Consider the following 27,537-nt stretch of genomic DNA (forward strand, 5'->3'; position numbering starts at 1 on the left):
CTTACCTTCATGTCGGTGATGATCGCCTGGAAGAGTCCTCCAAGTGCACAACACTCGCGGTCTCCGGACATCTCCATTCCACTCGCCCTGTAGGATGGATGGATGGATGGATGGTCGTGATCAATCTCATCCCTCACACTCACAGGTTCACATCCCTCATCCCTCACAGGTTCACATCCCTCATGTTCACATCCCTCATCCCTCACAGGTTCACATCCCTCATCCCTCACAGGTTCACATCCCTCATCCCTCACAGGTTCACATCCCTCATCCCTCACAGGTTCACATCCCTCATCCCTCACAGGTTCACATCCCTCATCCCTCACAGGTTCACATCCCTCATCCCTCACAGGTTCACATCCCTCACAGGTTCACATCCCTCATCCCTCAACAGGTTCACATCCCTCATAGGTTCACATCCCTCATAGGTTCACATCCCTCATCCCCATCAGGCTCCCCCCCCCCCCCCCCCCCCCCCCCCCCCCCCCCCCCCCCCCCCCCCCCCCCCCCCCCCCCCCCCCCCCCCCCCCCCCCCCCCCCCCCCCCCCCCCCCACCTCACTGATCTACAAGTACAACAGGTACTCTCACCTCTCCTTTTGGTCCTTTGGACGCTTCTCCTATTCCCGTAGTTGCGGACTCCACTCCCGAAAAAAGAAAGCGCAACCCGTCCGTCTTGTCTATGTACGTGCACGTCTCTCCACACCGTCCGTCTTGTCAATGTACGTGCACGTCTCTCCACACCATCCGTCTTGTCTATGTACGTGCACGTTCCTCCAAACAACGTCTTCTCAGCCCCTCCGCCGCCAAGTCACACCCGCAGTTGAAGCGCAAATCCTGCGTTTTCGTTCAGCTGCTCCACACCACGAATAATGCGTCACGTAAGAACGTGATGACGCTGGTGTTTTAAGTGCGTCACGGCGTTCAATGGGCCGGTTGCCGTTGCCGGTGACGTTGTGTCTTGTAAACAAAGCAAATGCAGCCTCGGCGTGGCCTTCAAACTCCCTGTACCAAATAACATCGTTGTCGCTTCTCTCGCTCAGGACTCGTGATAACCATTCTCAAGGGCGATCGAGATTATTCATTATTATATAAATGAATACAAGGTTCGTGAGCTCATCAGCCTTTGGATATATTTGGGGGTACTTGGCTTGTCCACCATCTGAGATATGGCCGATGGGGGACGGAGGAGGATCAGTGGGGAGGGGGAGGATGAGGAGGGAGGAGGGAGGGGTTACTTGCCTCCACTCGGACTGATTCGGACATATTGGAAGTGGGACAGGAGAAGAGGAGAAGCGGGGGGAAGGACGGGAAGGGGAGCGGGGGGAAGGAAGGGGGAGCGGGGGAAGGGGGAGCGGGGGAAGGGGGAGCGGGGGGAGGGGAAGGGGGAGCGGGGGGAGGGGAAGGGGAGCGGGGGGAGGGGAAGGGGGAGCGTGGGGAGAGGAAGGGGGAGAGGGGGGAGGGGACAGGGGGTAGGGGAGAGGGGTAGGGGAGGGGGTGCGGGGGTAGGGAAGGGAGGAGAGGGGAATGGGAGCGGAGGGGAAGCGGGGGGTAGGAGAGGGAGAGCGGGAGTAGGAGAGCGGGGTTAGGGGAGGGGAGGAGAGGGGAATGGGAGCGGAGGGGAAGCGGGGGTAGGAGAGGGAGAGCGGGGGTAGGGGAGGGGAGCGGGGTTAGGGAAGGGGAGGAGCGGGGAAGGGGAGGAGAGGGAGAGCAGTGGTAGGAGAGGGAGAGCGGGGGTAGGGGAGCGGGGGTAGGGAAGGGGAGGAGAGGGAGAGCGGGTGTAGGAGAGGGAGAGCGGGTGTAGGAGAGGGAGAGCGGGGGTAGGGGAGCGGGGGTAGGGAAGGGGAGGAGCGGGGAAGGGTAGGAGAGGGAGAGCGGTGGAGCGGGGGTAGGGGAAGCAGGAGGGAGGGACGGGGGAGGAGAGGAGAAGAAGGCGAGGGACAGGGGAGGAAAAGGGGAGGGGAGCTGGAGGAAGGGGGGTTCCCATCAGTAAGCACGATCAGTCCTCCATTACCAGTGCATGGGCAACCCGAACAAATGAAGGAAACTAGAACGGTACTGGGTGGAGAGCATACCTCCACCAGGTGAACGGTTTCTGGTTTGTATTCCACCATTAGATCTAATCCGCAGTCGTACATAACTTTTTGTTATATCCTGTTCACAAACAAACAGACGGGGGTAAAAACATAACCTCCATCCACCTTCGGTGGTGCGGGTAACCAGGTAAGATACACGTTGTTTCATGGTGTTGTACAAGTGACACGCACAAGATGGTGAGGGTTACCAAAACGTTACATATGCCACCTATGAGCAGGCGGTGAAGATCTTCATCGAAGGTGGAAGGGCATGGGGTAGTGTGCCTATCATAATGATGTGACCCCATGGTATCAACAGGGGCCCTCTATTGCAGGTGTATGTCAAAAATAGATGGCCAACCTGGGCTGGAAACAAACGGACGACATGTGGTCCTTGTAAACCATTTTATTGGTGATCGCACAGGGTGTCTGCACCAATGGTGATCGCACAGGGTGTCTGCACCAATGGTGATCGCACAGGGTGTCTGCACCAATGGTGATCGTACAGGGTGTCTGCACCAATGGTTTTGTCGCAGGGACCCGTTATCGGTTGCGCATGACCCCATTTGGTTGGCACTTTGGGTCGGTGCCAAAAATAGGTGCTGGAAAGAATGTCAGAACAGGAAGGAGGAACCCGAGGATCGAAATTCCTCGCTCCAAACAAATGGGTTATGAGTTTCATGTTCCTGCTGATGACTCCGTCCGGACTCTGCTCATTTGGGTTCCTGCTGCACTCACTGTGTTTGGTCTTTCAAAAAGTTTAAGTGCAGTGACAATGGAAGGTTTCCATGGCAATTGGAAGTGATTGATTGTAAACACTATTAAAAGAACGAAGTGAGTGGTGGGTACCGAGGGCACTGGAACAATCTTCTGCATAGTTTTTAATCTTGTGGAATAGAGAGAAGAGAGAGAAACCAAGTGAAACATGGAAGGAGTGGGTTCGAGAAAGGAACATTTAGGTTGATGAATAAGACTAAAGTAGGGGGGCTGAAGATGGGGTATCGTGACAGAACATAACAGTGTAATGGGGTCAAAAACTCTCACCAATTTCAGATAAATAATTAATACAATAGTTAAAAGTATTGGGACAACAAAAGATGATGCAGGGCGGTTATATGACCCCCAACCCGGGTTCCATTTCTAATATCCGGGTGTCTTGTTTCATCCTTCCGAACAAATTCCTATTTAGTGACGGGTTGGGGTCATTTTGACGGACCCCACATGGGATCCCAAGACACCATTGAGCTCATTGATTGGGCTTAAGTCGAAGCTTTAGTCGGGTCAAAACAATCCCCTACAGACACATGTATGGTAAGGTGATGTCATGATGGAAGATGTAAACATGGACACACTGGAATGATTTACTCGTCTTTCCCTCTTACTTTGACGAAGGATTCACAACTAAAATGTCGCTTCACGTGACATAGGTAGTACAGTTTACCTATCTCGATATTTGGATGAGACGTTTCAATGTAGTGGGGTTCTTCCCTCAAATTAAATAAAAGGACAATGTGTGAAATAAGGAAAATGATGTCCCTGGTCTAGAGGGTACACACACTCATCTCCAGGCCATCTAGTCTGGGTTTGAATCCCGACCCAGCTATTACCTGTCATCCCGGTGTTTCACAGACAGGGTGGTTCATCAATGTGTGCGACGTCCCTCCGATGGACATCAAATTGACCTCACATCTACCAGTATTCGTTGGTGGAGGTCAAAGTCAAGATCCCATGGTGTCCTTCCTGGCTTCGCAAAGAGTAGGCGAGCAATCGCCCAAACCCTGAATGAGTTACAAATTCCCCCCCAACTACTTCGTCGAATGTTAGGCCTGGCAGCCTGTTCGTGAAAGAGAACGAGAAAGAGAGGAAGAAGAATTGCACTGCCTGTGGAACACTCCCCATCTTGACTGGGTTTAACACCCCTTAACCTTGACTGGATCCATGAGCGAGATCACTTTTTCATACCATATTGTTATGAATTTTGGGGTGGAGTGATATATAGACCAGGTGTGGGTCGCATTCTTTGGCTCGTGTGCGCTTGTGGAATAAGGCTCTCTCTCTCTTATTCTGGCCTGGGTGGAGGATGGCTGCACTTCGTGCCGTGTGCGCCTGATAGATTCATCGGAGCTTTGTGGAGCATGGAACGACCGGAGGAGGAGGACGTTTTGCCACCACTTCATGGCTCAGTGTGCCGATCCGTGCCATCTTGTGCGCTCCCGCGCAGAGACTCGGGGACCATTCGCACTTGTCCACGGCGGAGCAAAGCGGAGTATCAGCTGACTCACCAAACCATTTTTATTTTCTTTTATCATTCCCCTGTCGTAGGTGTTGAGCCTGGTGTTGGGCTAGCGGCTAGGGTGCCAGCTTAGGATCCTAGGATCGAATCCCGGTCGATCGCTGAATTAACGCCAGGGGGGTTGACTCAGCCTGTTCATCCTTCCGAGGTCGGCAAATTGAGTACCAGTTCACTGGTAATTCCCTGTTTGTCGTAAAAGGCGACAAAAAGGGTTGGCGGCAGGAAGGGCATCCGGCCGTAAAACATTGCTTCAAAAAGGGGACCAACAAAAACAGCAACAACCACGGTGCCCGAAAAAGGCCAACCCCCGCTTTGTGGGGAAAAATGGCCTCTGAAGGTGGTTTTTATTCCCCTGTCGTGTAATTGTGTCTGAGGGGAGGTGCCTCAATATAGGAATTAGTTTTACCTTACCTTTCGTTTTTGTTATTCTGGCATCAATTTAAACCCATTTGTTGCATTTTACTTTTGTGTCGTGTTTGTGGGTTTGAGTAATAAGTCTTGTCGTTCCGTCGTACGGGTAAGACCCTGGTTTCCTTCGCCCGCGCATGCCCAAAACATGATTCTGCTAAGTTTCGAACTGCCGCCTCGGAGTTAACTGTTCGGCGATCTGTCCAAGGCTGGTTTTCATCGGCCATGGACTCGACATTATAATAACTTGCTGAATGTTTTGAAAATGAACAGACATGCGTCTTAAATACTTTGCACCATAGTTTGCTATTGTCACGTCCGTGGCCGATGGAAACCAGCCTTGGACAGACAGTCGAACATTTAACTCGGAGGCAGCAGTTCGAAACTTGGCGGAATTATTTTTGGCACGCACGGCCGAAGAAAACCAGGGTCTTACCTGTATGACGAAACCACAGGGCTTATTCCTTGAGCCCACAAACAAATAAAAAACACGACAAGGAAAATTCACAATACAAGAATGAAATGCCAAAAATAAAGGATTCAATGAAAATTAAAGCACGGAAATAAAATGGATGGTGAAGAAAAACTATAATTCCTAATTTGAGACGCCTCCATCAGACACACAGACATGACAGGGGAAAACATAAAATAAAATAAAATGGTGTGGTGAATCGGCCGATACTCAGACTGCTCCAACGAGGATGAATGTAACGGTCCCCAAGTCTCCGAGTGGAAGCGAACAAGATGGTGCAAATCGCCACGTGGCACCCTGAGCCGCGAAGCGGCGACAAAACATCCTCCTCCGGTCGTTCCGTGCTCCACAAGGCCCCGATAAATCTCTGAGGCGCACACAGCACGAAGCGCAGCCGTCCTCCACCCAGGCCAGAACAAGAAAGAGCCAAAAGACGGATTCTTCCTTGCGATGCCGACAGCCCCAAACAGCTCTTGCTCAGTCTTTTTCCACAAGCGCACATGAGCCAAAAAATGCGCCACCACCCGTGACCAAGCCCAGAACCTGAGAGCGATAAATTCTACCACCGCCCACCACGTAGCCAGTACCAGAGAGAGAGAGAGGGAAGAGGGACTCACCCTTCCTTTGTCCCTGGCTGACGTCACACTCGACCAATCCCCACGCCCCGGTGCACCATCCCTTCTCCATGACTAATCATCACCTTTGGGGTGGGGCCTCATGGCCTGCTTGATGCCCAATGACGAAGCTCGGGGCGTGGCCCGCCAGTTGCAATCCTTCAAGGCGGAGCCGAGCCGTCCTTCAGGAATGTTCGGCTAGGCGGGGTTCCCTTGCTGATCGTAATGTCCGGTTATACTGTCGGCGATATCGGTTTAATAATAATAATAATAATAATTCATTTATTTTGTATAGCGCTTTTCAAGAAGCCCAAAGGCGCTTTGACAGAGTGGAAAACATAAAGCATAACAATACATGAAAACAACAATTGCAAAAAGACAAGAGTGAATAGGGAAATATTTAAAGCAAAAGGAGGGAGGAGAAGAGATAGTCAGGGGTTAAATGCTGTGGGTTGAATGTTGAATGCAGTGTTGAACAGGTGGGTCTTGAGTGATGTTTTGAATGTGGTGAGTGAGGAGGAGTCTCTGATGGTGTGAGGTAGTGAGTTGCAGAGGGTGGGAGCAGCGATTAATGGCCGATGTTGTAATTGTTGTTGTAATGGTAGCCTTTTTTGATGAAATAAAACACAAGGGTGAAATCACAGGGGCAATTACACACTGGGGATTATCCTTAAGCCCTACCGTAATTAGCATAGCTCCACCCCTCATATGGAGACAAATATACGATCTTATTCTCCACGGATTCCACCAGGTGAACGGTTTCTGGTGTGGTGAATGGTTTTGTGGTGGTGGTGAATGGTTTCTGGTGTCTTTCCCCTCACACGATCCACAAGCCTCTTACTTATGTACATCGAGGTTCTTCTTCTTCTTCGCCTCACATGCTCCATGCTAAACTATACATTCCTATTTCTCCTACGGTATTTCATCCCTACCCCCACAAACATAACACTATTGTGTTTTAATTGAGGTCAGATGTTACGACCCAAGATGGCGGTAGAAAAGTAGTGAATAAATTAGAGGTTGAGCATTTTAATTCATCTTAGAGCAACAATCAAGGATTATATGAGTGAGCGATTGTTAGATCAGGTGGTCCAGCTCAATTTAGTCTCCTAATAATTTTAATTTGAGCTTAACAAGTTATGGATATCTGAATAATCCTCTGCTTGGCTTTCTGCTTTAATAGTTACTTCGAAGAAAGCATGCACTCCCTTGACTCCCTCAGACATAAAACAGATTTGCATAATACACAACATGGCCAAACGTATGTGGACATCTCATTCCAAAATTCCATCTCATGCTCGTCAAACATCTCATTCCAAAATCATGGGCATCAATATGGAGTTTGGACCACCCCCCATCCCTCCCCCCCCCTTTATGGCTATAAGAGCCTCCACCTTTCTGGGATGGCTTTCCACTAGATGTTGGAACATTGCTGCCAGGATTTGCTTCCATTCCGCCACAAGAGCATTCGTGAGGTCGGGCACTGATGTTGGGTGATTAGGCCTGGCTCGCAGTCGATGTTCCAATTCATCCCAAATGTGTTTGATGGGGTTGAGGTCAGGGTTCTGTGCAGGCCAGTCAAGTTCTTCCACACCGATCTCAACAAACCATTTCTGTATGGACTTCGCTTTGTGCACGGGGGCATTGTCATATTGAAACAGGAAAGGACCTTCCCCAAACTATTGCCACAAAGTTGGAAGCACACAATCATCTAGAATGTCATCGTATGCTGTAGTGTTGAGATTTCCCTTCACTGGAACCAAGGTATCTAGCCCAAAGCATGAAAAACAGCCCCAGACCATTATTCTCAGGGCAGGTAGCGTTTGCCTCGCATCTGCCAAACCCAGATTCGTCCGTCGGACTGCCAGATGGTGAAGCGTGATTCATCACTCCAGAGAACGCGTTCCCACTGCTCCAGAGTCCAATGGCGGCGAGCTTTACACCACTCCAGCTGATGCTTGGCATTGCTTATGGTGATCTTAGGCTTATGTGCGGCTGCTCGGCCATGGAAACCCCTTTAAGCTTTTGATGCTTATGATGAACAGTTGTTGTTCTGACGTTGCTTCCAGAGGCAGTTTGGAACTCGGTAATGAGTGTTGCAACCAAGGACAGATGATTTTTACGTGCTACACGCTTCAGCACAGGGCAGTCCCGTTCTGTGAGCTTGTGTGGCCTACCATTTTGTGGCTGAGCTGTTGTTGCTCCTAGACGTTTCCACTTCACAATAACAGCACTTACAGTTGATCGGGACAGCTCTGGCAGGGCAGAAATGTGACGAACTGACTTGTTGGAAAGGCGGCATCCTATGATGGTGCCACGTTGAAAGTCACTGAGCTCTTCAGTACGGCCCATTCTACTGCCAATGTTTGTCTATGGAGATTGCATGGCTGTGTGCTTGATTTATATATACTTGTCAGCAATGGGTGTGGCTGAAATGGCCGAATTCACTTATTTGCATAGGTGTGTTCGCATACTTTTGACCATGTAGTGTATATTCCAAAACACTCGTTGATCATGTGCGTTAAGTTTCACATCGATCTTTTGAACTGTTCTGGAGAAGATGAATTGTATGGTTTCTTCTTCTTCAAATGAAAACATTCTGGCTGCCAGACCGTGCAACCAATCGTGTTGAAATTTTAAACATGTATTCCCTTTGATGACTCAATCTAACTTGTCAAGTTTGATTTCAATGGGTTAAGCCGTTTCATTAAAAAAAAAAAAAAAATCAGAAAGAACCCAGATTCAAATTTTTAAAAATAATTATGGCTGCGAGACCATGTGATCCATGAATTATTGGGGAACATATGTGAAGTTTCTACTTTATCTGTCTAGCCATTCTGGAGGAGTGATTTAAAAAAAAGTTTTATTCTTGAAAAAATCATAGCTGCCAAACCATGTGAGCAATGACAAAATGGCCGGGGATGAATTTGTTCGTCATGGATAGGCGATCATGCCTGTAAAGTTTCGCCTCGATCTGTTCAGCCGTTTCAGAAAAGGGTTTTAATGGTTTTTAAGAGTTTTATGTTCAATCCAATATGGCACAGAGTGGTGCACAGCAAAGGCACCAGGAAGTGTAGCGAGGGAAAAAAAAAAGGAAAAAAAAGAATAAAGCTCTCCCAAGTCTCTCAATGAAATTAAAGCAGACCGAAAAAGCCATGGAGGCTGCAACAATGACCGTCTTCCCGACCTCCAGCCCGCAACTACGGAAAGGATATCCATGGCATTTGTGCCAACATGAAAGCCCGCTTGAAGTTTGCAAAAAAGCACCTAAAGGACTCTCAGACTGCGAGAAACAAGATTCTGTGGGCTTTCATGCGTCTTTCACCGAGGAGAGGCTTCCGTCTGGCCACTCTGCCATAAAGCCCAGATCGGTGGAGTGTTGCAGTGATGGTTGTCCTTCTGGAAGTTTCTCCCATCTCCACACAGGACCTCTGGAGCTCAGCCAGAGTGACCATCGGGGTCTTGGTCACCTCTCTAACCAAGGCCCTTCTCCCCCGATTGCTCAGTTTGGCCGGGCGGCCAGCTCTAGGAAGAGTCCTGGTTGTTCCAAACTTCTTCCATTTAAGAATTATGGAGGCCACTGTGCTCTTGGGAACCTTCAATGCAGCAGAGATTTTTTGTAGGCTTCCCCAGATCTGTGCCTCGACACAATCCTGTCTCTGAGCTCTGCAGGCAGTTCCTTCGACCTCATGGCTTGGTTTTTGCTCTGATATGCATTGTCAGCTGTGAGACCTTATATAGACAGGTGTGTGCCTTTCCAAAGCATGTCCAATCAATTGAATTTACCACAGGTGGACTCCAATCAAGATGTAGAAACATCTCAAAGATGATCAAGAGAAATGGGAGGCACCTGAGCTAAATTTCAAGTGTCATAGCAAAGGATCTGAATACTTGTGTAAATGTGATATTTCAGTTTTTTCTTTTTAATAAATTTGCAAAACTTTCTAAAATCCTGTTTTCTCTTTGTCATTATGGGGTATTGAGTGTAGATTGATGAGGGAAAAAATGAATTTAAACGATTTCAGCATAAGGCTGCAACATAACAAAATGTGAAAAAAGTGAAGGGGTCTGAATACTTTCTGAATGCACTGCAGCAGAGTGATAGCTTCTACCGAAGCAGTCTTTTGGCGAGGGTTAGCATCCTGGACGGGTCATACCTCCGACATACGATACTTCCTGGGTGGTGTTTTTGGCAGGAATTGGTCATTGTTTCAGTATTAGGGTTAGCTCGCGATAACTCACATACTCTTCTAGAAAGACACCTTGAGAGCTTTGATGTCCACAAACTAATGTTTGGAACTCGGTAGTGAGTGTTGCAACTGAGGACAGATGATTTTTTACGCGCTACATGCTTCAGCACTCGGCGGTCCCATTCTGTGAGCTTGTGTGGCCTACCACTTCCCGGCTGAGCTGTTGTTGCTCCAAGACGTTTCCACATCCGAGGGACGGCACACACACAGATGCATCACCATACATGAGAAACACCAGGATGACAGTTCACAGCTAGGTTGGTAATCAAATCCAGGCTCGACAGCTAAAAAGTGAGTGTGCATACGTACAGGCATTTAGGGCCTAGGCTATCCTTCCAGCAAGACCTTCTCTCTTCCACTCATATTACTAATGTTGCAGGTGGTACTGGGGTGGTCTTGACGTATGATCGGTGCGTTGTCCACAAGCTTTTCTTGAAGCACACACAGAGAACACAAACAAAGTACAAAGTTTTCCATTGGCTGTGGAAATTTGAAGAAAAGATGATCAGACACCAGTAAATGAAACTGCATTTCTTTACAATCATCACTACAATAAGCAAAAGGTGAATACCAAACGGAGTACTCGTCACAAAATCGTTACACCTCCCCACCTCTTGTAATTTATCTCAAAACTCAACAGGTACTCAATGGTCCAATGCCCTGTAATAATGTTACAACAGCTTCATGGTTGCACAAAACACCCACAACCCAATAAAGTACCAAAACCACCTCCTCCAAACCAAAACCACAAAACCACAAAGTCCCACAGCACCCTTCATCAACTTGCTTCTTAAAATGTATAAGATGCTAAAAGAATAACATGGTCTATCAGATACCCAAAGTATCGGGTACAGACTCCATGATAAGAGCACGTCCTGTAATAGACACGAGAAGAGCTTAAATAATAAATTGCATGAAGGATGAGGGTGGTATGATCGAGGATCAGACAGAAGATGTAAAACACGAGTTCCCAACCTGTGAGCTTTCAAGTGCTCCACAAGGAAGCAAGCTCACCGGCACAAAGGGGTCGTCTCGTCATTTGGTGGATGATGTCTGGGGCCAAAGAGTCATTGTGGCTTGTGATGTTTAAAAAATAAATCATACAATAAGTGCAACTTGCATATCTGGACCTGGGCGAGATCCAGTAAGTCTGAACCTGCCCCTTTTTAAAACCAAAAAAGGGGTTTTTTTTTTTTTTCTTCTTTGCTTGGGGGGGGGGGGGGGGGGGGGAATGAGCAAGACCTGGCAGCAAAATAATTGGTTCCGCTCTCTACAGAGAAGCAATCGAGAGAGAGTCTTGTATCCATTAATGGTGTTGCCCCACAACCAACACGTGATGCCACCAAGTCTTTTCTAAACCTTCTGTGCACCCGAGACCTTCTGCCCCTTTCATTCACGACGCCCAATGCCGAGTGGGAAACGCACAAGCTCTTTCCTTAGTATTTATTAGGCCCAAAAAGGACGTTAAGACCTTTCGCAATTTGCCCGATGTTTAACGACCTTAGCAGACATTTAAATATTCCAGCCCCAACATAATCGGTACATTCCATTCAAGTTGCAGGAATTTCTCACGTTTGCTTCTGCTTCCCTCCAGTGTGACTTTCATCAACAGACTTGAAACCAATGGTCCAGGAAGTCTCACTGGAGTTAACAGACTTTGAACAAAACTTTTTCTTATTTTAAAGCTCATCAACTATCAAAAAGAGGTACGTCCATCAGAATCATTTCGACCACCACAAGTAAACCACAGGGAATGTCTTCATGGAGTGCAAGTTAACAGCAAGACCAACTCTGATCATGGATCTTGGAAACATTCAACAACAAACAAAAACCACCAAGTGGGAAAAGAACTTCGGGATAAATCTTTTTGTGGAACACACGATGCTCCACGATTCAGAATGAGCATTGCAGAAATGATCGAGATGTCAGACGAACACCAGTGCCCGATATCCCACCAGTGTTGAACTTTGCATTCCACAGAATACCATGGATGAGCAGCTGTACACGTCGTTCATTGGCGTCGTCGATGCACGAGTGTCACATGGGGTGGCAAAAGGAATGAGCAATCCAGAGCCTCGGAATGTGGAAATGAGTTGTGTGAAAAGACTAGTCCAGATTCACACTGACCACGTCCGACGACGGACCTGATGGGATGTTTGACCATACCAATTTATGGGGTCGACGACGAATCCAAAATCTGAGAACTAGCTTATCACTAGCTGGCAGAAGATGTTGGAGAGGCAAAATTGTGGTTATGGCATCGGGACGTCCGAGAGAATATAAAAAGGCTGCATGCCAGGCCTCGTCATTAAAACAGAACCCAACAAATTTTGGGGCAAAAGAGTATTCTGAAGACCAAAGATGTATGTGACAACACAAGAAAACGTTTATAAAAGAGACACCGCTCCACTCGCTCCAGACTTCATTAGATATTTCATGAGTAGCAAACACTATTCTTCTTCAATACGAGTGACAATGAAATCAGTGAAAATAAAATGAAGTGGATACACCTGAAGATACTTTCAACAAAGTTATTTTTCTTGCTCCTCCTCCTCCTCAAGGGAAATAGGACTTGTGTGCGAGGGACAAGAATCTGGGACTCCGAGGATCCGGCCTAATTGTGCACTGCCGGGGGCAAGCATATCCGCTCGGGTCCGGGGCTTTTCCGGATCGCGTTCTGCTGGCGCCGAGCTTGCCGGTGTTGAGACTGCACCTCATGAAAGCGCAGCAGCAAACCTTCCGTATCGTCTGTGGTGGAGCTCGGCGAGGATGATTCATCGTTCCTGTTACAAGATGGTGAAGAATAATTTTATATCACGGTCCTCGACTCACGCAATGTCGCAATGATACAGGTACGAGCACTGTTATCCGTAAGCAAAGTGTGAGTTGCATCTGTTTTATTTTCTTTTATCGATTATGTACACAATCCTGAAAATGCCCCTTCGCTTACCAGGGAGACAGCAGTTGTGGATCGGGCACGCAACGAAGACGCTGCTGTAACAGGTGGAAGGCGGCACTCTGCGGGAGCAGCATGAGAAGGCCGTAGAGAGTCTGCAGCAAGTCTGTTTGTCGTTTGCTTTGCAAAAGCTGCAAACGCAAGTCTAAAAAGGCAATCAGAGGATGTGGCTTAATCGCAAGTCTAAAAAGGCAATCGGAGGACGTTGCTTAATCGCAAGTCTAAAAAGGCAATCAGAGGATGCGGCTTAATCGCAAGCCTAAAAAGGCAATCAGAGGATGCGGCTTAATCGCAAGTCTAAAAAGGCAATCAAAGGATGCGGCTTAATCGCAAGTCTAAAAAGGCAATCGGAGGATGTTGCTTAATAACGAGTTTAAAAATGCAATCAGAGGATGTGGCTTAATCGCAAGTCTAAAAATACAATCAGAGGATGCGGATTAATCGCAAGTCTAAAAATACAATCAGAGGATGCGGCTTAATCACAAGTCTAAAAATACAATCAGAGGATGCGGCTTAATCGCAAGTCTAAAAATACAATCAGAGGATGTCGCTTAATCACAAGTCTAAAAATACAATCAGAGGATGTCGCTCAATCACAAGTCTAAAAATGCAATCAGAGGATGCGGCTTAATCGCAAGTCTAAAAATACAATCAGAGGATGTGGCTTAATCACAAGTCTAAAAAGGCAATCAGAGGATGCGGCTTAATCACAAGTCTAAAAATACAATCAGAGGATGCGGCTCAATCGCAAGTCTAAAAATACAAACAGAGGATGTGGCTTAATCGCAAGTCTAAAAAGGCAATCGAAGGATGTTGCTAAATCACAAGTCTAAAAATGCAATCAGAGGATGTGGCTTAATAACGAGTTAAAAAATGCAATCAGAGGATGTGGCTTAATCGCAAGTATAAAAATACAATCAGAGAATGTGGCTTCATCGCAAGTCTAAAAATACAATCAGAGGATGTGGCTTAATCGCAAGTCTAAAAATGCAATCAGAGGATGTGGCTTAATCGCAAGTCTAAAAAGGCAATCGGAGGATGTTGCTTAATCACAAGTCTAAAAATGCAATCAGAGGATGTGGCTTAATCACAAGTCTAAAAAGGCAATAAGAGGCTGCGGCTTAATCACAAGTCTAAAAATACAATCAGAGGATGTGGCTTAATCAGAAGTCTAAAAATACAATCGAGGATGTGGCTTAATCCCAAGTCTAAAATGCAATCAGAGGATGTGGCTTAATCACAAGTTTAAAAAGGCAATCGGAGGATGTGGCTTAATCACAAGTCTTAAAAGGCAATCAGAGGATGCAGCTTAATCACAAGTCTAAAAAGGCAATCAGAGGATGCGGCTTAATAACAAGTCTTAAAAGGCAATCAGAGGATGCGGCTTAATCGCAAGTCGAAAAACGCAATCAGAGGATGTGGCTTAATCACAAGACTAAAAAGGCAATTGGAGGATGTGGCTTAATCGCAAGTCTAAAAAGGCAATAAGAGGATGCGGCCTAATCGCAAGTCTAAAAAGGCAATAAGAGGATGCGGCTTAATCGCAAGTCTAAAAAGGCAATAAGAGGATGCGGCTTAATCACAAGTCTAAAAAGGCAATCAGAGGATGCGGCTTAATAACAAGTCTTAAAAGGCAATCAGAGGATGCGGCTTAATCGCAAGTCGAAAAACGCAATCAGAGGATGTGGCTTAATCACAAGACTAAAAAGGCAATTGGAGGATGTGGCTTAATCGCAAGTCTAAAAAGGCAATAAGAGGATGCGGCCTAATCGCAAGTCTAAAAATGCAATCGGAGGATGTGGCTTAATCACAAGTCTAAAAATACAATCGGAGGATGTGGCTTAATAACAAGTTAAAAAAGGCAATCAGAGGACGTGGCTTAATCGCAAGTTTAAAAAGGCAATCAGAGGATGTGGCTTAATCGCAAGTCTAAAAAGGCAATCGGAGGATGTTGCTTAATCACAAGGCTAAAAAGGCAATCGGAGGGTGTTGCTTAATCACAAGTCTAAAAATGCAATCGGAGGATGTGGCTTAATCGCAAGTCTAAAAAGGCAATAAGAGGATGCGGCTTAATCACAAGTCTAAAAACGCAATAAAAGGATGCGGCTTCATCACAAGTCTAAAAAGGCAATAAGAGGATGCGGCTTAATCACAAGTCGAAAAAGACAATCGGATGATGTGGCTTAATCACAAGTGTAAAAAGGCAATAAGAGGATGCGGCTTAATCACAAGTCTAAAAATACAATCGAGGATGTGGCTTAATCACAAGTCTAAAAATACAATCGAGGATGTGGCTTAATCACAAGTCTAAAATGCAATTCCAGAGGATGTGGCTTAATCACAAGTTTAAAAAGGCAATCAGAGGATGTGGCTTAATCACAAATCCAAAAATGCAATCAGAGGATGTGGCTTAATCACAAGTCTTAAAAGGCAATCAGAGGATGCGGCTTAATCACAAGTCTAAAAATACAATCAGATGATGTGGCTTAATCACAAGTCTAAAAATACAATCGAGGATGTGGCTTTATCACAAGTTTAAAATGCAATAAGAGGATGCGGCTCAATCACAAGTGTAAAAAGGCAATCAGAGGATGCGGCTTAATCACAAGTCGAAAAAGGCAATCAGAGGATGCGGCTTAATCACAAGTCTTAAAAGGCAATCAGAGGATGTGGCTTAATCGCAAGTCGAAAAACGCAATCAGAGGATGTGGCTTAATCACAAGTCTAAAAAGGCAATCGGAGGATGTGGCTTAATCGCAAGTCTAAAAACGCAATCAGAGGATGCGGCTTAATCACAAGTCTAAAAAGGCAATCAGAGGATGTGGCTTAATCGCAAGTCTAAAAACGCAATCAGAGGATGTGGCTTTATCACAAGTCTAAAAAGGCAATCAGAGGATGCGGCTTAATCACAAGTCTAAAAAGGCAATCAGAGGATGCGGCTGAATCGCAAGTATAAAAAGGCAATCAGAGGATGCGACTTAATCACAAGTCTAAAAAGGCAATCAGAGGGTGCGGCTTAATCGCAAGTCTAAAAAGGCAATCAGAGGATGCGGCTTAATCACAAGTCTAAAAAGGCAATCAGAGGATGCGGCTTAATCACAAGTCTAAAAAGGCAATCAGAGGATGCGACTTAATCACAAGTATAAAAAGGCAATCAGAGGGTGCGGCTTAATCGCAAGTCTAAAAAGGCAATCAGAGGATGCGGCTTAATCACAAGTCTAAAAAGGCAATCAGAGGATGCGGCTTAATCACCCCCCCCCCCCCCCCTTTAGAGGCCATTTTTCCCCGCAAAGCGGGGGTTGGCCTTTTTCGGGCACCGTGGTTGTTGTTGTTTTTGTTGGTCCCCTTTCTGAAGCAATGTTTTACGGCCGGATGCCCTTTCTGCCGCCAACCCTTTTTGTCGCCTTTTACGACAAGCAGGGAATTACCAGTGAACTGGTACTCAATTAGCCGACCTCGGAAGGATGGCAGGCTGAGTCAACCCCCCTGGCGTTAATTCAGCGATCGACCGGGATTCGAACCCAGGATCCTAGGATCCCAAGCTGGCACCCTAGCCGCTAGCCCAACACCAGGATGCGGCTTAATCACAAGTCTAAAAAGGCAATCGGAGGATGTGGCTTAATTGCAAGTCTAAAAAGGCAATCAGAGGATGCGGCTTAATCACAAGTCTAAAAAGGCAATCAGAGGATGCGGCTTAATCGCAAGTCTAAAAAGGCAATCAGAGGATGTGGCTTAATCGCAAGTCTAAAAAGGCAATCAGAGGATGCGGCTTAATCGCAAGTCTAAAAACGCAATCAGAGGATGCGGCTTAATCACAAGTCTAAAAAGGCAATCAGAGGATGTGGCTTAATCGCAAGTCTAAAAACGCAATCAGAGGATGCGGCTTAATCACAAGTCTAAAAAGGCTATCAGAGGATGTGGCTTAATCGCAAGTCTAAAAAGGCAATCAGAGGATGCGGCTTAATCACAAGTCTAAAAAGGCAATCAGAAGATGCGGCTTAATCGCAAGTCTAAAAAGGCAATCAGAGGATGCGGCTTAATCGCAAGTCTAAAAAGGCAATCAGAGGATGCGGCTTAATCGCAAGTCTAAAAAGGCAATCAGAGGATGCGGCTTAATCGCAAGTCTAAAAAGGCAATCAGAGGATGCGGCTTAATCGCAAGTCTAAAAAGGCAATCAGAGGATGCGCCTTAATCGCAAGTCTAAAAATTTTAAAGAAGCCCAATTGCACCACAGAAGCAAATGAGATACATGTTGATCGACGAATAACTGATCATAATGGTCAGCAGTGAAAATTAAACAACAAGGGGGAAGGAATATGCATTTCCGGGTATAATCTTTGTAACTTTCAGGAAATATTGTTTTCACATCACTAAACACAAAATCGCTTGATACCATTTTACAGTCCACAACTGAGTCTCTCAACCTCAACAAGCAGCGAACTGACTGATGCCAGACTCTCGGCACGTCCCATGTTTCAATGGGCATGTGTATACATGCGTGAAGACCCTTCTGCAATTCCAACGTGCCACACACCAGGGTGACTGTCTTCTATATTTGTCATCTCTTGAGAGGCTGCGTGTATACGATTTTGCGTATAATAGAGTTGATTAGGCACAGAATATCCCAGGGTATGTTATATGCATGTACCAGCTCCAGTCTGTGGACCCTGAACTCCTTTCACAAAATTTCACAGTGAACACCTCAAACACCTCAAGTGCGTTGAATAAGTGTGCATCGGCAACATGCTCATGCCAAGCAAGGGATTTAGTTGGCACAGAACTTTGTCAGTGTGAAGCGGATATGGAGATTTGCCGAAACATGAGCAGCCATTTACACCCTAGATTAGTACTTTATTTTGTCTTTCAAACAAAATACATGGGAATTGCTTACTTGCTATTCTTCACTTCAAACTACTTTCCCCACAACCACCCCTGCATCCACTCAAATGCTCACGGTACTCACAGGTAAAGATAGGAGATTCCAGCAGCTGAACCAGCTTGTCAACTTCAGTCAGGAACTCCAGAGTGACCTCAAGGTCCCCACTGAAACAGGAAACCAATGTCAAGCTGTATATACAACCGCTAGGGTGATGTAGCCCGACTCTGCTCAACTTCCCAGGACCCAAGCACAGCTCTTTTCACTTCCTTCATCAGTACAGGCACTCCTCGCTATACGCACTCCGGTTAACGCATTTTCGCTGATACGCAGTGAATAAAGTAATCAACACTTTTCACGACATGCTACATGTTTTCGCTGAGACGCATTTTTTGCCATCGACGTGTTTGAAGGTGAAGCGTATGTGCTCGAGAGGGTGACGGAAGGTTGTTGTTCCATTGCAAAGCGAAGGGTATGAATATATATACAGTGAATTGAATATGAATTCAATTCAATTCATATGAAAATATGAATGAATATATATACAGTGCTATATTGTAAATTAACATCCATTAAATCTGTCGGTATGGATTTCTATTTCACCTGGAATAGTTCAGGTGAGGTATTAGCATCACACGCGGAGTCCGTCAGTCAGTGAGTGAGTCAGTCAGACTGTACGTAAACATTCGGATCTTCTTCACGAAAATTACACAAGTGCTTTAGATAAAATTTGACCACAACCTTCATCACCCATGATGTACCAAAGTTTGTTCACAGCATTACAAAAAAAACCAAAAAAAAAACCCAAGGTCTGAGAGGATCTACGGGTAATAGGGGGTGGGGGGAGCAGTATCAAAGTGGGTCCAGGTTTTTGACCGTCCACTCCCACTGCCCCCCCACCCCCCAAAAGAAAAACAAGTACATTGCCTTCAGAGAGTATTCATACCCTTCGACCTTTTCAACATTTTGTGTTTAAAAATGTGAAAGCCTGAGTTTAAAACGGATGAAATTGAAACATTTGGTCACTGATGTAAACATAATTTAGCATAATGCTGAATTGAAACATTTAGCATAACCCCATAATGTGAAAATGGAATTGTTTTTTTTTTTTTAGAAATCTTTACAAAATAATTAAAAATGAAATACAGAAAAATGTAATTTACATAAGTATTGAACCCCCTGAGTCAATACCAGCGCCTTTGTCAGTGATTACAGCTTCGAGTCTTCTTGGGAATGTCTGTATCAGCTTTGCACATCAGGATTTGGGGAGTTTCTCCCATTCTTCCTTGCAGATTTGCTCAAGCTCTGTCAAGTTGGATGTGGAGCGTCGATGACCAGCAATCTTCAGGTCTTTCCACATATTCTCAATGGGATTCAAGTCTGGGATTTGGCTGGGCCACTGAAGGACTTTCACATTCTTCTTCTGAAGCCATTCCAGTGTTGCTTTGGCTGTATCCTTGGGGTCATTGTCCTATTGGAATGTAAATCTTCACCGCAGTCTAAAGTCTTCTGCACTCTGAAGCAAGTTCTCCTCAAGCATTTAGGCCAAAAGTTCAATTTTCGTCTCATCAGACCACAAGATATTTTTTCCTCATGCTCTCAGAGACTTTCACGTACCTTTTTGCAAACTCCGGGCATGCTGTCATGTTCCTTTTTCTCAGGAGTTACTTCCGTATGGCCACTCTCCCATAAAGCCTAGATTTGTGAAGGGCTGCAGTGACTGTTGTCCTTGCGGCAGGTTCTCCCATCTCAGCCAAGGAACTCTGTAGTTCAGTCAGAGTGGTCATTGGGTTCTTGGTCACCTCCCTGAACAAGTTCCTTCATGTCCGGTTGCTCAGTTTGGTCAGACGGCCAGTTCTAGGAAGAGTCTGGGTATTTCCATATTCTTTCCTAATGATGGAGCTCACTGTGTTCTTGGGAACTTTCAACACTAGAAATTATTATATACTCTTCCCCAGATTTATGACTCCTCAGAGTTCTACGGACAGTTCCTTGGACTCCCTGGTAGAGTTTCTGCTCTGACATGCATTGTCAACTGTGGGACCTTGTATAGAAAGGTGTGTTTCTTTCTAAATCACGTCCAATCAATCGAATCGGTCACAAGTGGACTCCAATCAAGTTGTAGAGACATATCAAGGATGATCAAAGGAAATTGAATGCAACTGAGATCAATTTGAAGTGTCACAGCAAAGGGCTTTTTAATACTTATTGACTCAAGACATTTCAGCTTTTCATTTTGAATGAATTAGTTGAAATTTCCAAAAAAAAAAAAAAATCCACTTTGACCTTATGGGGTATTATGTGTAGATAAGTAGGCAAGGGGGGAGGTGAGGGTGAGGGGAAGGGGGTGGGGAAAGGGATAAGGGGTAGGGGAAGGGGGACGCGAGGAGGAGAGAGGGAGAGGTAAGGAGCAGGTGAGGAGCAGGATGGGAGGGGAGGCAGGAAGGGGAGAGGGGAGGCGGGAGGGGGAGAGGGGAGGTGCGAAGGGGGGAGGGGAGGCGGGAGGAGGGAGAGGAGGCAGGAGGAGGGAGAGGAGGTGAGGTGGGAGGGGGGGAGGTGAGGTGGGAGGGGGGAAGGAGAGGAGAGAGGAGTGAGGGGTTGAGAGGAGTGAGGGGTTGAAAGGAGTGAGGGGTTGAAAGGAGTGAGGGGTGGAGAGGAGTGAGTAAGGTAGGAGTGAGGAGTGGAGTGGAGAGGAGTGAAGGTGTGAGAGGAGAATGAGGCTAGAGAGGAGTGAGGATGGAGAAAAGTGAGGGTAGAGAGGAGTGAGGGTTGGAGAGGAGTGAGGGTTGGAGAGGGGTGAGGGTTGGAGAGGGGTAAGGATAGAGAGTAGCGAGGGTTGGAGATGAGTGAGGATGGGAGAGGAGAGTGAGGGCTGGAGAGGAGCGAGAGTTGGAGAGGAGCGAGGGTAGAGAGGAGCAAGGGTAGAGAGGAGCAAGGGTAGAGAGGAGCAAGGGTAGAGAGGAGCGAGAGTTGAAGAGGAGCGAGAGTTGAAGAGGAGCGAGGGTTGTAGAGGAGCGAGGGTTGTAGAGGAGCAAGGGTTGTAGAGGAGCAAGGGTTGTAGAGGAGCGAGGGTTGTAGAGGAGCGAGGGTTGTAGAGCGAGGGTTGTAGAAGAGCGAGGGTTGTAGAGGAGCGATGGTTGTAGAGGAGCGAGGGTTGTAGAGGAGCGAGGGTTGTAGAGGAGCGAGGGTTGTAGAGGAGCGAGGGTTGTAGAGGGGCGAGGGTTGTAGAGGGGCGAGGGTTGTAGAGGAGCGAGGGTTGTAGAGGAGCGAGGGTTGTAGAGGAGCGAGGGTTGTAGAGGAGCGAGGGTTGGAGAGGAGCGTGGGTTGGAGAGGAGCGTGGGTTGGAGAGGAGCGAGGGTTGGAGAGGAGCAAGGGTTAGAGAGGAGCGAGGGTTAGAGAGGAGCGAGGGTTAGAGAGGAGCGAGGGTTAGAGAGGAGCGAGGGTTAGAGAGGAGCGAGGGTTAGAGAGGAGCGAGGGTTAGAGAGGGGCGATGGTTGGAGAGGGGCGAGGGTTGGAGAGGAGCGAGGGTTGGAGAGGAGCGAGGGTTGGAGAGGAGCGAGGGTTAGAGAGGAGCGAGGGTTAGAGAGGAGCGAGGGTTAGAGAGGAGCGAGGGTTAGAGAGGAGCGAGGGTTAGAGAGGAGCGAGGGTTAGAGAGGAGCGAGGGTTAGAGAGGAGCGAGGGTTAGAGAGGAGCGAGGGTTAGAGAGGAGCGAGGGTTAGAGAGGAGCGAGGGTTAGAGAGGAGCGAGGGTTAGAGAGGAGCGAGGATTAGAGAGGGGCGATGGTTGGAGAGGGGCGAGGGTTGGAGAGGAGCGAGGGTTGGAGAGGAGCGAGGGTTGGAGAGGAGCGAGGGTTGGAGAGGAGCGAGGGTTGGAGAGGAGCGAGGGTTGGAGAGGAGCGAGGGTTGGAGAGGAGCGAGGGTTGGAGAGGAGCGAGGGTTGGAGAGGAGCGAGGGTTGGAGAGGAGCGAGGGTTGGAGAGGAGCGAGGGTTGGAGAGGAGCGAGGGTTGGAGAGGAGCGAGGGTTGGGGAGGAGCGAGGGTTGGGGAGGAGCGTGAGGGTTGGAGAGGAGAGTGAGGGCAGAGATGAGTGAGGATTGGAGAGGAGTGAGGGTTGAAGAGGCGTGAGGGATGGGGAAAGGTGAGGAGCTCTCTCTCTCTCCCCTCCCCCCCCCCTTTCTCAGTTCTCCCATGCACTCCTCACCCTCCTCCCCAACCTTCCTCCAGCAGCCCCCAAGCAATGCCAGGCAACTCTGCTAGTTACAAATAAGTTTGTAGAGCACTTGCCAAGTAGCTTAAGCACTCAAGGTCTTTGTAGATATGTAGGTCTCCTTTCCATCTTCTGAAAGTGTGTGTGTGTGTGTGTGTGTGTGTGTGTGTGTGTGTATATATGTGTGTGTGTGTGTGTGTATGTGTGTGTGTGTGTGTGTGTGTGTCTGTCTATCTATCTGTCTGTCTGTCTGTCCAGGCTGTAACATTTTTTACCATTTGAGTTTTTGCATCAAATTTTCACCAAAGCTTTATTATGATCATATGGAGAAGGCAAATTAATAATTTGATCAAAAGATCAAAGATCAGCATCACATAAAATTGTCAATTTTTATCCGATTGACCTGAAATTTCAATTTACCATTTACCATTTGAATTTACCATTTGAGTTTACCATTTGAGTTTACTATTTACCATTTGAATTAACCATTTACCATTTGAATTTTGTACTTAATTGGGGTTAGGTTTGATTGGGCAAGGTGTACGAACATCAGCCTCCCAGGAACGCATATTTAATATGGAGCACTATGTCTATGGGAAAATCTTTTTCACTATACGCATTTCGCTACACCAATACTTCCATGGAACGCATCTAGTTCACATAGCGATGAGTGCCAGTGTACGAACCACGTACATGGAAGGTGTGTTACCCTTTAATCTAGGATGCGACATCTCATGCTCACACATCCATGCATGTACTGTTGATCATGTCGTTTAACCATAGGAGGCTACAAAGGATACAAGGAGTGGACGAGGCGGCAGGCCAGTCGGTACTGCCGGGCAAGGAGGCACAAGGAGAGCGCAGCAACGGGGCTGTGGCACCAGGAACCGTAGAGGCACAAGAACAGGGCACGGCTTTCCTTGGTGCAGAGTGGGTGAATAAAAATACCGCAAAGGATGTTATGGTAGAACATTTAGGGATGCCGAAGGGTATAATAGGGAGGAGGAACGGAAAGGTAGCTCAACATTGGGGGTATTGGTGTAGGTGGAAGCACAACTGCAGTTACTGCACATAACTAATGACCACGTGGTGATGGCTTTTCACTTCGTCAAGTGCTAAAACCAATTCCAACTGTGTCAGTCCACGTCAGCGTCTTGAATGAGCAATTACTACAAGTTGCGGATTGTCGACGGCAATACGGAGGGGTCTTTCCATGGAGAGCTCACAACGACCTTAGTCACAATGTTACCTTCTCACATGTTTTGAAGTGCTCGAGTACAAAAACAAAACATTCTGCAACTAGAGCACTCGGTAGTGCATACCTCCGCCAGGCTGAACAGTTCACGTTTTGTACCCCACTGATAGGCCAGATCTGCATCTGTACCTTAACCAAAATATAATCGGCTTGTTTTTGTCACCTACCCAATTCACACACCAAGTTTTGTCATAATCCGGCCATAACTTTGAAATATTGTGCTATATATAGTGTTTGGCCCCATCTCTCAATGGTGAAGAATCACTTAAACAATTAAATAATTATTGTATCCGAATCCATATTCAGATCTTCACCAAAATCGAATCGATTAGTTCTTGTCACACACCCAACTCGTCCAGTGTCCACCAGGTTTTGTCCGATTCCATCCATAACATTTTGAGATATCGTGCTCACAGACAGACAGGCAAACAGGACAGAAAAACAGGGGTGAAAACACATGGTGGGGAAGCAGAGAGGGGGTGGGACTCGCTGGAGAAGCAGAGAGGGGATGGGACATGCTAGAGAAGCAGAGTGGGGACAGGACACGATGGAGAAGCAGAGAGGGAACAGGACATGATGGAGAAGCAGAGAGGAGGCAGGACACGATGGAGAAGCAGAGAGGGGACAGGACACGATGGAGAAGCAGAGAGGGGGTGGGACACGCTGGAGAAGCAGAGAGGAGGCAGGACACAGTGAGGAAGCAGAGAGGGGACAGGACACGATGGAGAAGCAGAGAGGGGACAGGACACGATGGAGAAGCAGAGAGGGGACAGGACATGATGGAGAAGCAGAGAGGAGGCAGGACACAGTGAGGAAGCAGAGAGGGGACAGGACACGATGGAGAAGCAGAGAGGGGACAGGACATGATGGAGAAGCAGAGAGGGGGTGGGACACGCTGGAGAAGCAGAGAGGAGGCAGGACACAGTGAGGAAGCAGAGAGGGGACAGGACACGATGGAGAAGCAGAGTGGGGACAGGACACAGTGAGGAAGCAGAGAGGGGACTGGGACACGATGGAGAAGCAGAGAGTGGGGTGGGACATGCTGGAGAAGCAGAGGGGCAGGACACGCTGAAGAAGCATGGAGGGAGCGGGACATGTTTGAGAAGCAGAGGTGGGCATGTCCTGCCCCCTCTCTGGTTTTAGGGGCAAATTATGGTGAAGGTGCAATTTGGATAGTTTTGGGTGAGGCCCATAATGATCTGAGGCTGAGATGCAGAATCAAAAAACATAACCTCCATCCACCTTTGGTGGTGGAGGTAAATACTGTAAATACTCGTATAATGAGCATTAAAAAATACATATGGGGTGAGCATTCAATACGAAGAACAATCAACACAAACAGAGAACACACAACACGGGCATCGTGGCCAATTAATGAATTTTTACAGCGTAGCCCATTGGGGAAATCCGTCTAGAACAGTGTTTGTCCATCCGTATGTATGTATGTATGTATGTATGTATGTATGTATGCATGTATTTATGTATGCATGTATGTATGTATGCATGTATGTATGTATGCATGTATGTATGCATGTATGTATGTATGTATGCATGTATGTGTGTCCCCTCAAACCTATACCAATCAGAGCTGAGAATATGGTCACATGACAGGGTGATGTGATTGCGTCTGATGTCATTACGGCGGTGCGGCGGCTAACTCTCCACACACCGCCATTTTGATTTATATTTATATGTCGTTCAAGCCGAACATATCGTCGAATTTGTAATATATCACAATCGCCATGCTCTACCTTTACGCTTTTCATTCAGTGTGAAACACAAACAAACCGATTGTTAAAATGATCATGAAATATCGAAAGCTTCGGCGTTACGTCTCTTCCAACAATATGGTATGGTACGTATAGGCCTTAGGCGTTATACCCCACCTTCGGACCGCTTCGGACAAATTAAGCCCAGGTTTCGTAATACAGTAGTGTATCGTTTCAGTTGTATCGTTTTCGTAATCATAATAATAATAATATAGTAAATATAACCATAATACTTCAATCCCAATGTCATGAATGGAAAGTTAATGGATTGAAGCGGTGTATGGTTCATGATCAGTGATGAGCGTCGTTCGACACTAATATTAATAGCGCGGAAGTAAGGAATTCACCTCGTTTTTTTTTCTAGTAATATCATTTTCGAAATAATGACAATGTAAAGTTAATATTATAGTAAATCTAATCGTAACACTAATCACTTCGTAGTGACTGCAAACGTACTGGAAGTTAAAATATATTATCTTTTACATATTAAAGTAGCGGCAGTTACGTATCCGGCCGTCACGCTATGTCATTACATCTATGATGTCATTACGACGGCTGATTCCACCGACCGACATTTTAATTTACTAGTAGGCCTACACTCGCTCACTACGGGAGTGGCAGGAATGGTCATTGGTCATTCCTCTTTGGGGTATAAAGATTACAGTCTCTCTATGATCGGGTCTCAAGAACATTGAGTGTGTGTTCATTTACCAAGTTTCTTGTGGAGAGATCGCCATTTGGTTTAAGCATTCGAGCAAGCACTCCATTCAAAACAGTTAATGAACGGCTGGCTTGGCAAGCGTTAGCCAGCTGCTTGGTAAATGAGCACACCTCCAACCTTTGTGGGGTATATAGATTACAGTAGATCTTCGCTCAGTTCTGCAAGTAAAACTTACCTCACGGATGGATGTCTGGATTCCTCCAAATTTGTTTGTTTAATGTTATAAACAGCATTAGCGACTGTTTAAAAAGCTAATCATGTGTGTTTGTGGTTTATAATATTTTACAAGCCCGGCTACGCCGCTATTAGACTTTTGGTCTTGTTTTTTGATATTCGAGAGGCTTACAGCTTTGAAAACTCTGCTCTTCATTACAAAAGTGCAAGTGGAAGACGATTCGTAAAATAGTGCAAGTGCACGAGACATTGCAGTACCGGTGTGTGCAGGCGATTGAGCTGTGAACGTAGTTCAAATAGCTCTGAGGCCGTGAGTAGGATGGCGTTGAGAGATAAGACCATTGAACATGCAAAGCGCGGATCAGACTCCGATTGCAAGATGGTGGAAAACGTGCGGAATATCCCTTCAGCGCTCAGTAACAAGCAGAGGCGTCTGGGTTGGAGAGAAAGATTGACATTACAGGACAAGTGCATGTCATTCTGATGAAAAAGTTTAACAAAAAGGGAAACGAACAAAAAAACCGATTGGGGGTGAAAGAGGTGGCGGGGAGGGTTTACTTAGCAATTCCGACAAGCAATTTGCCTGATTATGAAAGCTCCTCGATGCTGCAGTAACTGTGGCTCGGAGCCAAAGCGCTGTAGGAGTCGCACCAAGAAGCGCTGAAAGTAGCTATTGGTGGCCGGAACAAAGGGTGACGGTTCTCCATTTCTTGTTGACGAGTTTAATTCACTGCAGTCATTTCCTGCTGCACAGAAAGAAAAAAAAAGGAGGAGATAACTCTTCCAAACTGGGCGCAAGACCAACATCCCTGCACCATGCATACCCGCTAAACTCACCAAGTCTATAAAATATTTATCTTCTTCTTTGGTTTGCAGCACATGGCTACAAGGTAGCATCATTTGCTGGGGATGCAGCAGTACCGCTGATGCGGTGCCCCCTTTGTAGGTTAGAGCAGGAATTTGAAATTTGTTTAGGGTGCCGGCGGGAGCACGCGTATTCTTTGTGAAGGACACCGAGGGATCTTTACTGTCCATCGACTAATGGTAGAAACCAGTTTAACGTCCACCCGAAACCGTCGCACACATCGATGCTTCGCCAGGTTGGATTTCGAACCCCGGTTAAACAGCGTGGAGGCGAATGTGAAAATATTCCTGAATAATGCATGCACCTGGATTTATGGACACTAGGGCATGCCCGTACTATATATATATCTAAAATTATATCCCCCCCCTCTATTTACATGAAATGGTTTGGTCCAAAGCGAACGGCTTGCGAGTACGGTGACAATCCCCCCCCCTCTATTTACATGAAATGGTTTGGTCCAAAGCGAACGGCTTGCGAGTACGGTGACAATCCCCCCCCCCCTCTATTTACATGAAATGGTTTGGTCCAAAGCGAACGGCTTGCGGAGTTTGGTAAAGAAATCGCCATAGCGTGCACAAACGCGCAGGAAAGCGAAAGAATCGCAAA

The 27,537-nt window shown here is 46.7% G+C and overlaps 2 protein-coding genes across 7 annotated transcripts in view; both read right to left on the bottom strand.

Moving 5' to 3' along the window:
* LOC137433795 (protein MTSS 2) overlaps window positions 1-1,167 on the bottom strand; it is a 65,573-nt gene extending 64,406 nt beyond the window's left edge. The window contains exons 1-2 of one of the 2 annotated variants that reach the window (XM_068126151.2): window positions 590-1,167; window positions 6-87 (exon numbers count right to left, since the gene is read on the bottom strand). In XM_068126151.2, the coding sequence (XP_067982252.1) occupies window positions 6-77 (72 nt within the window). In that variant the 5' untranslated portion in view covers window positions 78-87; window positions 590-1,167. The remainder of the gene's footprint in view (window positions 1-5; window positions 88-589) is intronic. The other variant, XM_068126150.2, reaches the window with a different exon arrangement.
* A 9,459-nt stretch (window positions 1,168-10,626) lies between these two features.
* Window positions 10,627-27,537, bottom strand: part of VAC14 (VAC14 component of PIKFYVE complex) — an 82,280-nt gene continuing 65,369 nt past the window's right edge. For 3 of the 5 annotated variants that reach the window (XM_068126148.2, XM_068126147.2, XM_068126145.2), the window contains exons 14-19: window positions 26,650-26,812; window positions 26,325-26,499; window positions 22,948-23,066; window positions 18,030-18,109; window positions 13,061-13,211; window positions 10,627-12,893 (exon numbers count right to left, since the gene is read on the bottom strand). In XM_068126148.2, coding sequence (XP_067982249.2) covers window positions 12,725-12,893; window positions 13,061-13,211; window positions 18,030-18,109; window positions 22,948-23,066; window positions 26,325-26,499; window positions 26,650-26,812 — 857 coding nt within the window. In that variant the 3' untranslated portion in view covers window positions 10,627-12,724. The remainder of the gene's footprint in view (window positions 12,894-13,060; window positions 13,212-18,029; window positions 18,110-22,947; window positions 23,067-26,324; window positions 26,500-26,649; window positions 26,813-27,537) is intronic. The other 2 variants (XR_013624805.1, XM_068126146.2) reach the window with 2 other exon arrangements.

Source organism: Myxine glutinosa, chromosome 10 (assembly GCF_964187855.1).
Source record: "Myxine glutinosa chromosome 10, kmMyxGlut1.1, whole genome shotgun sequence".
NCBI classification, from domain to species: domain Eukaryota; kingdom Metazoa; phylum Chordata; class Myxini; order Myxiniformes; family Myxinidae; genus Myxine; species Myxine glutinosa.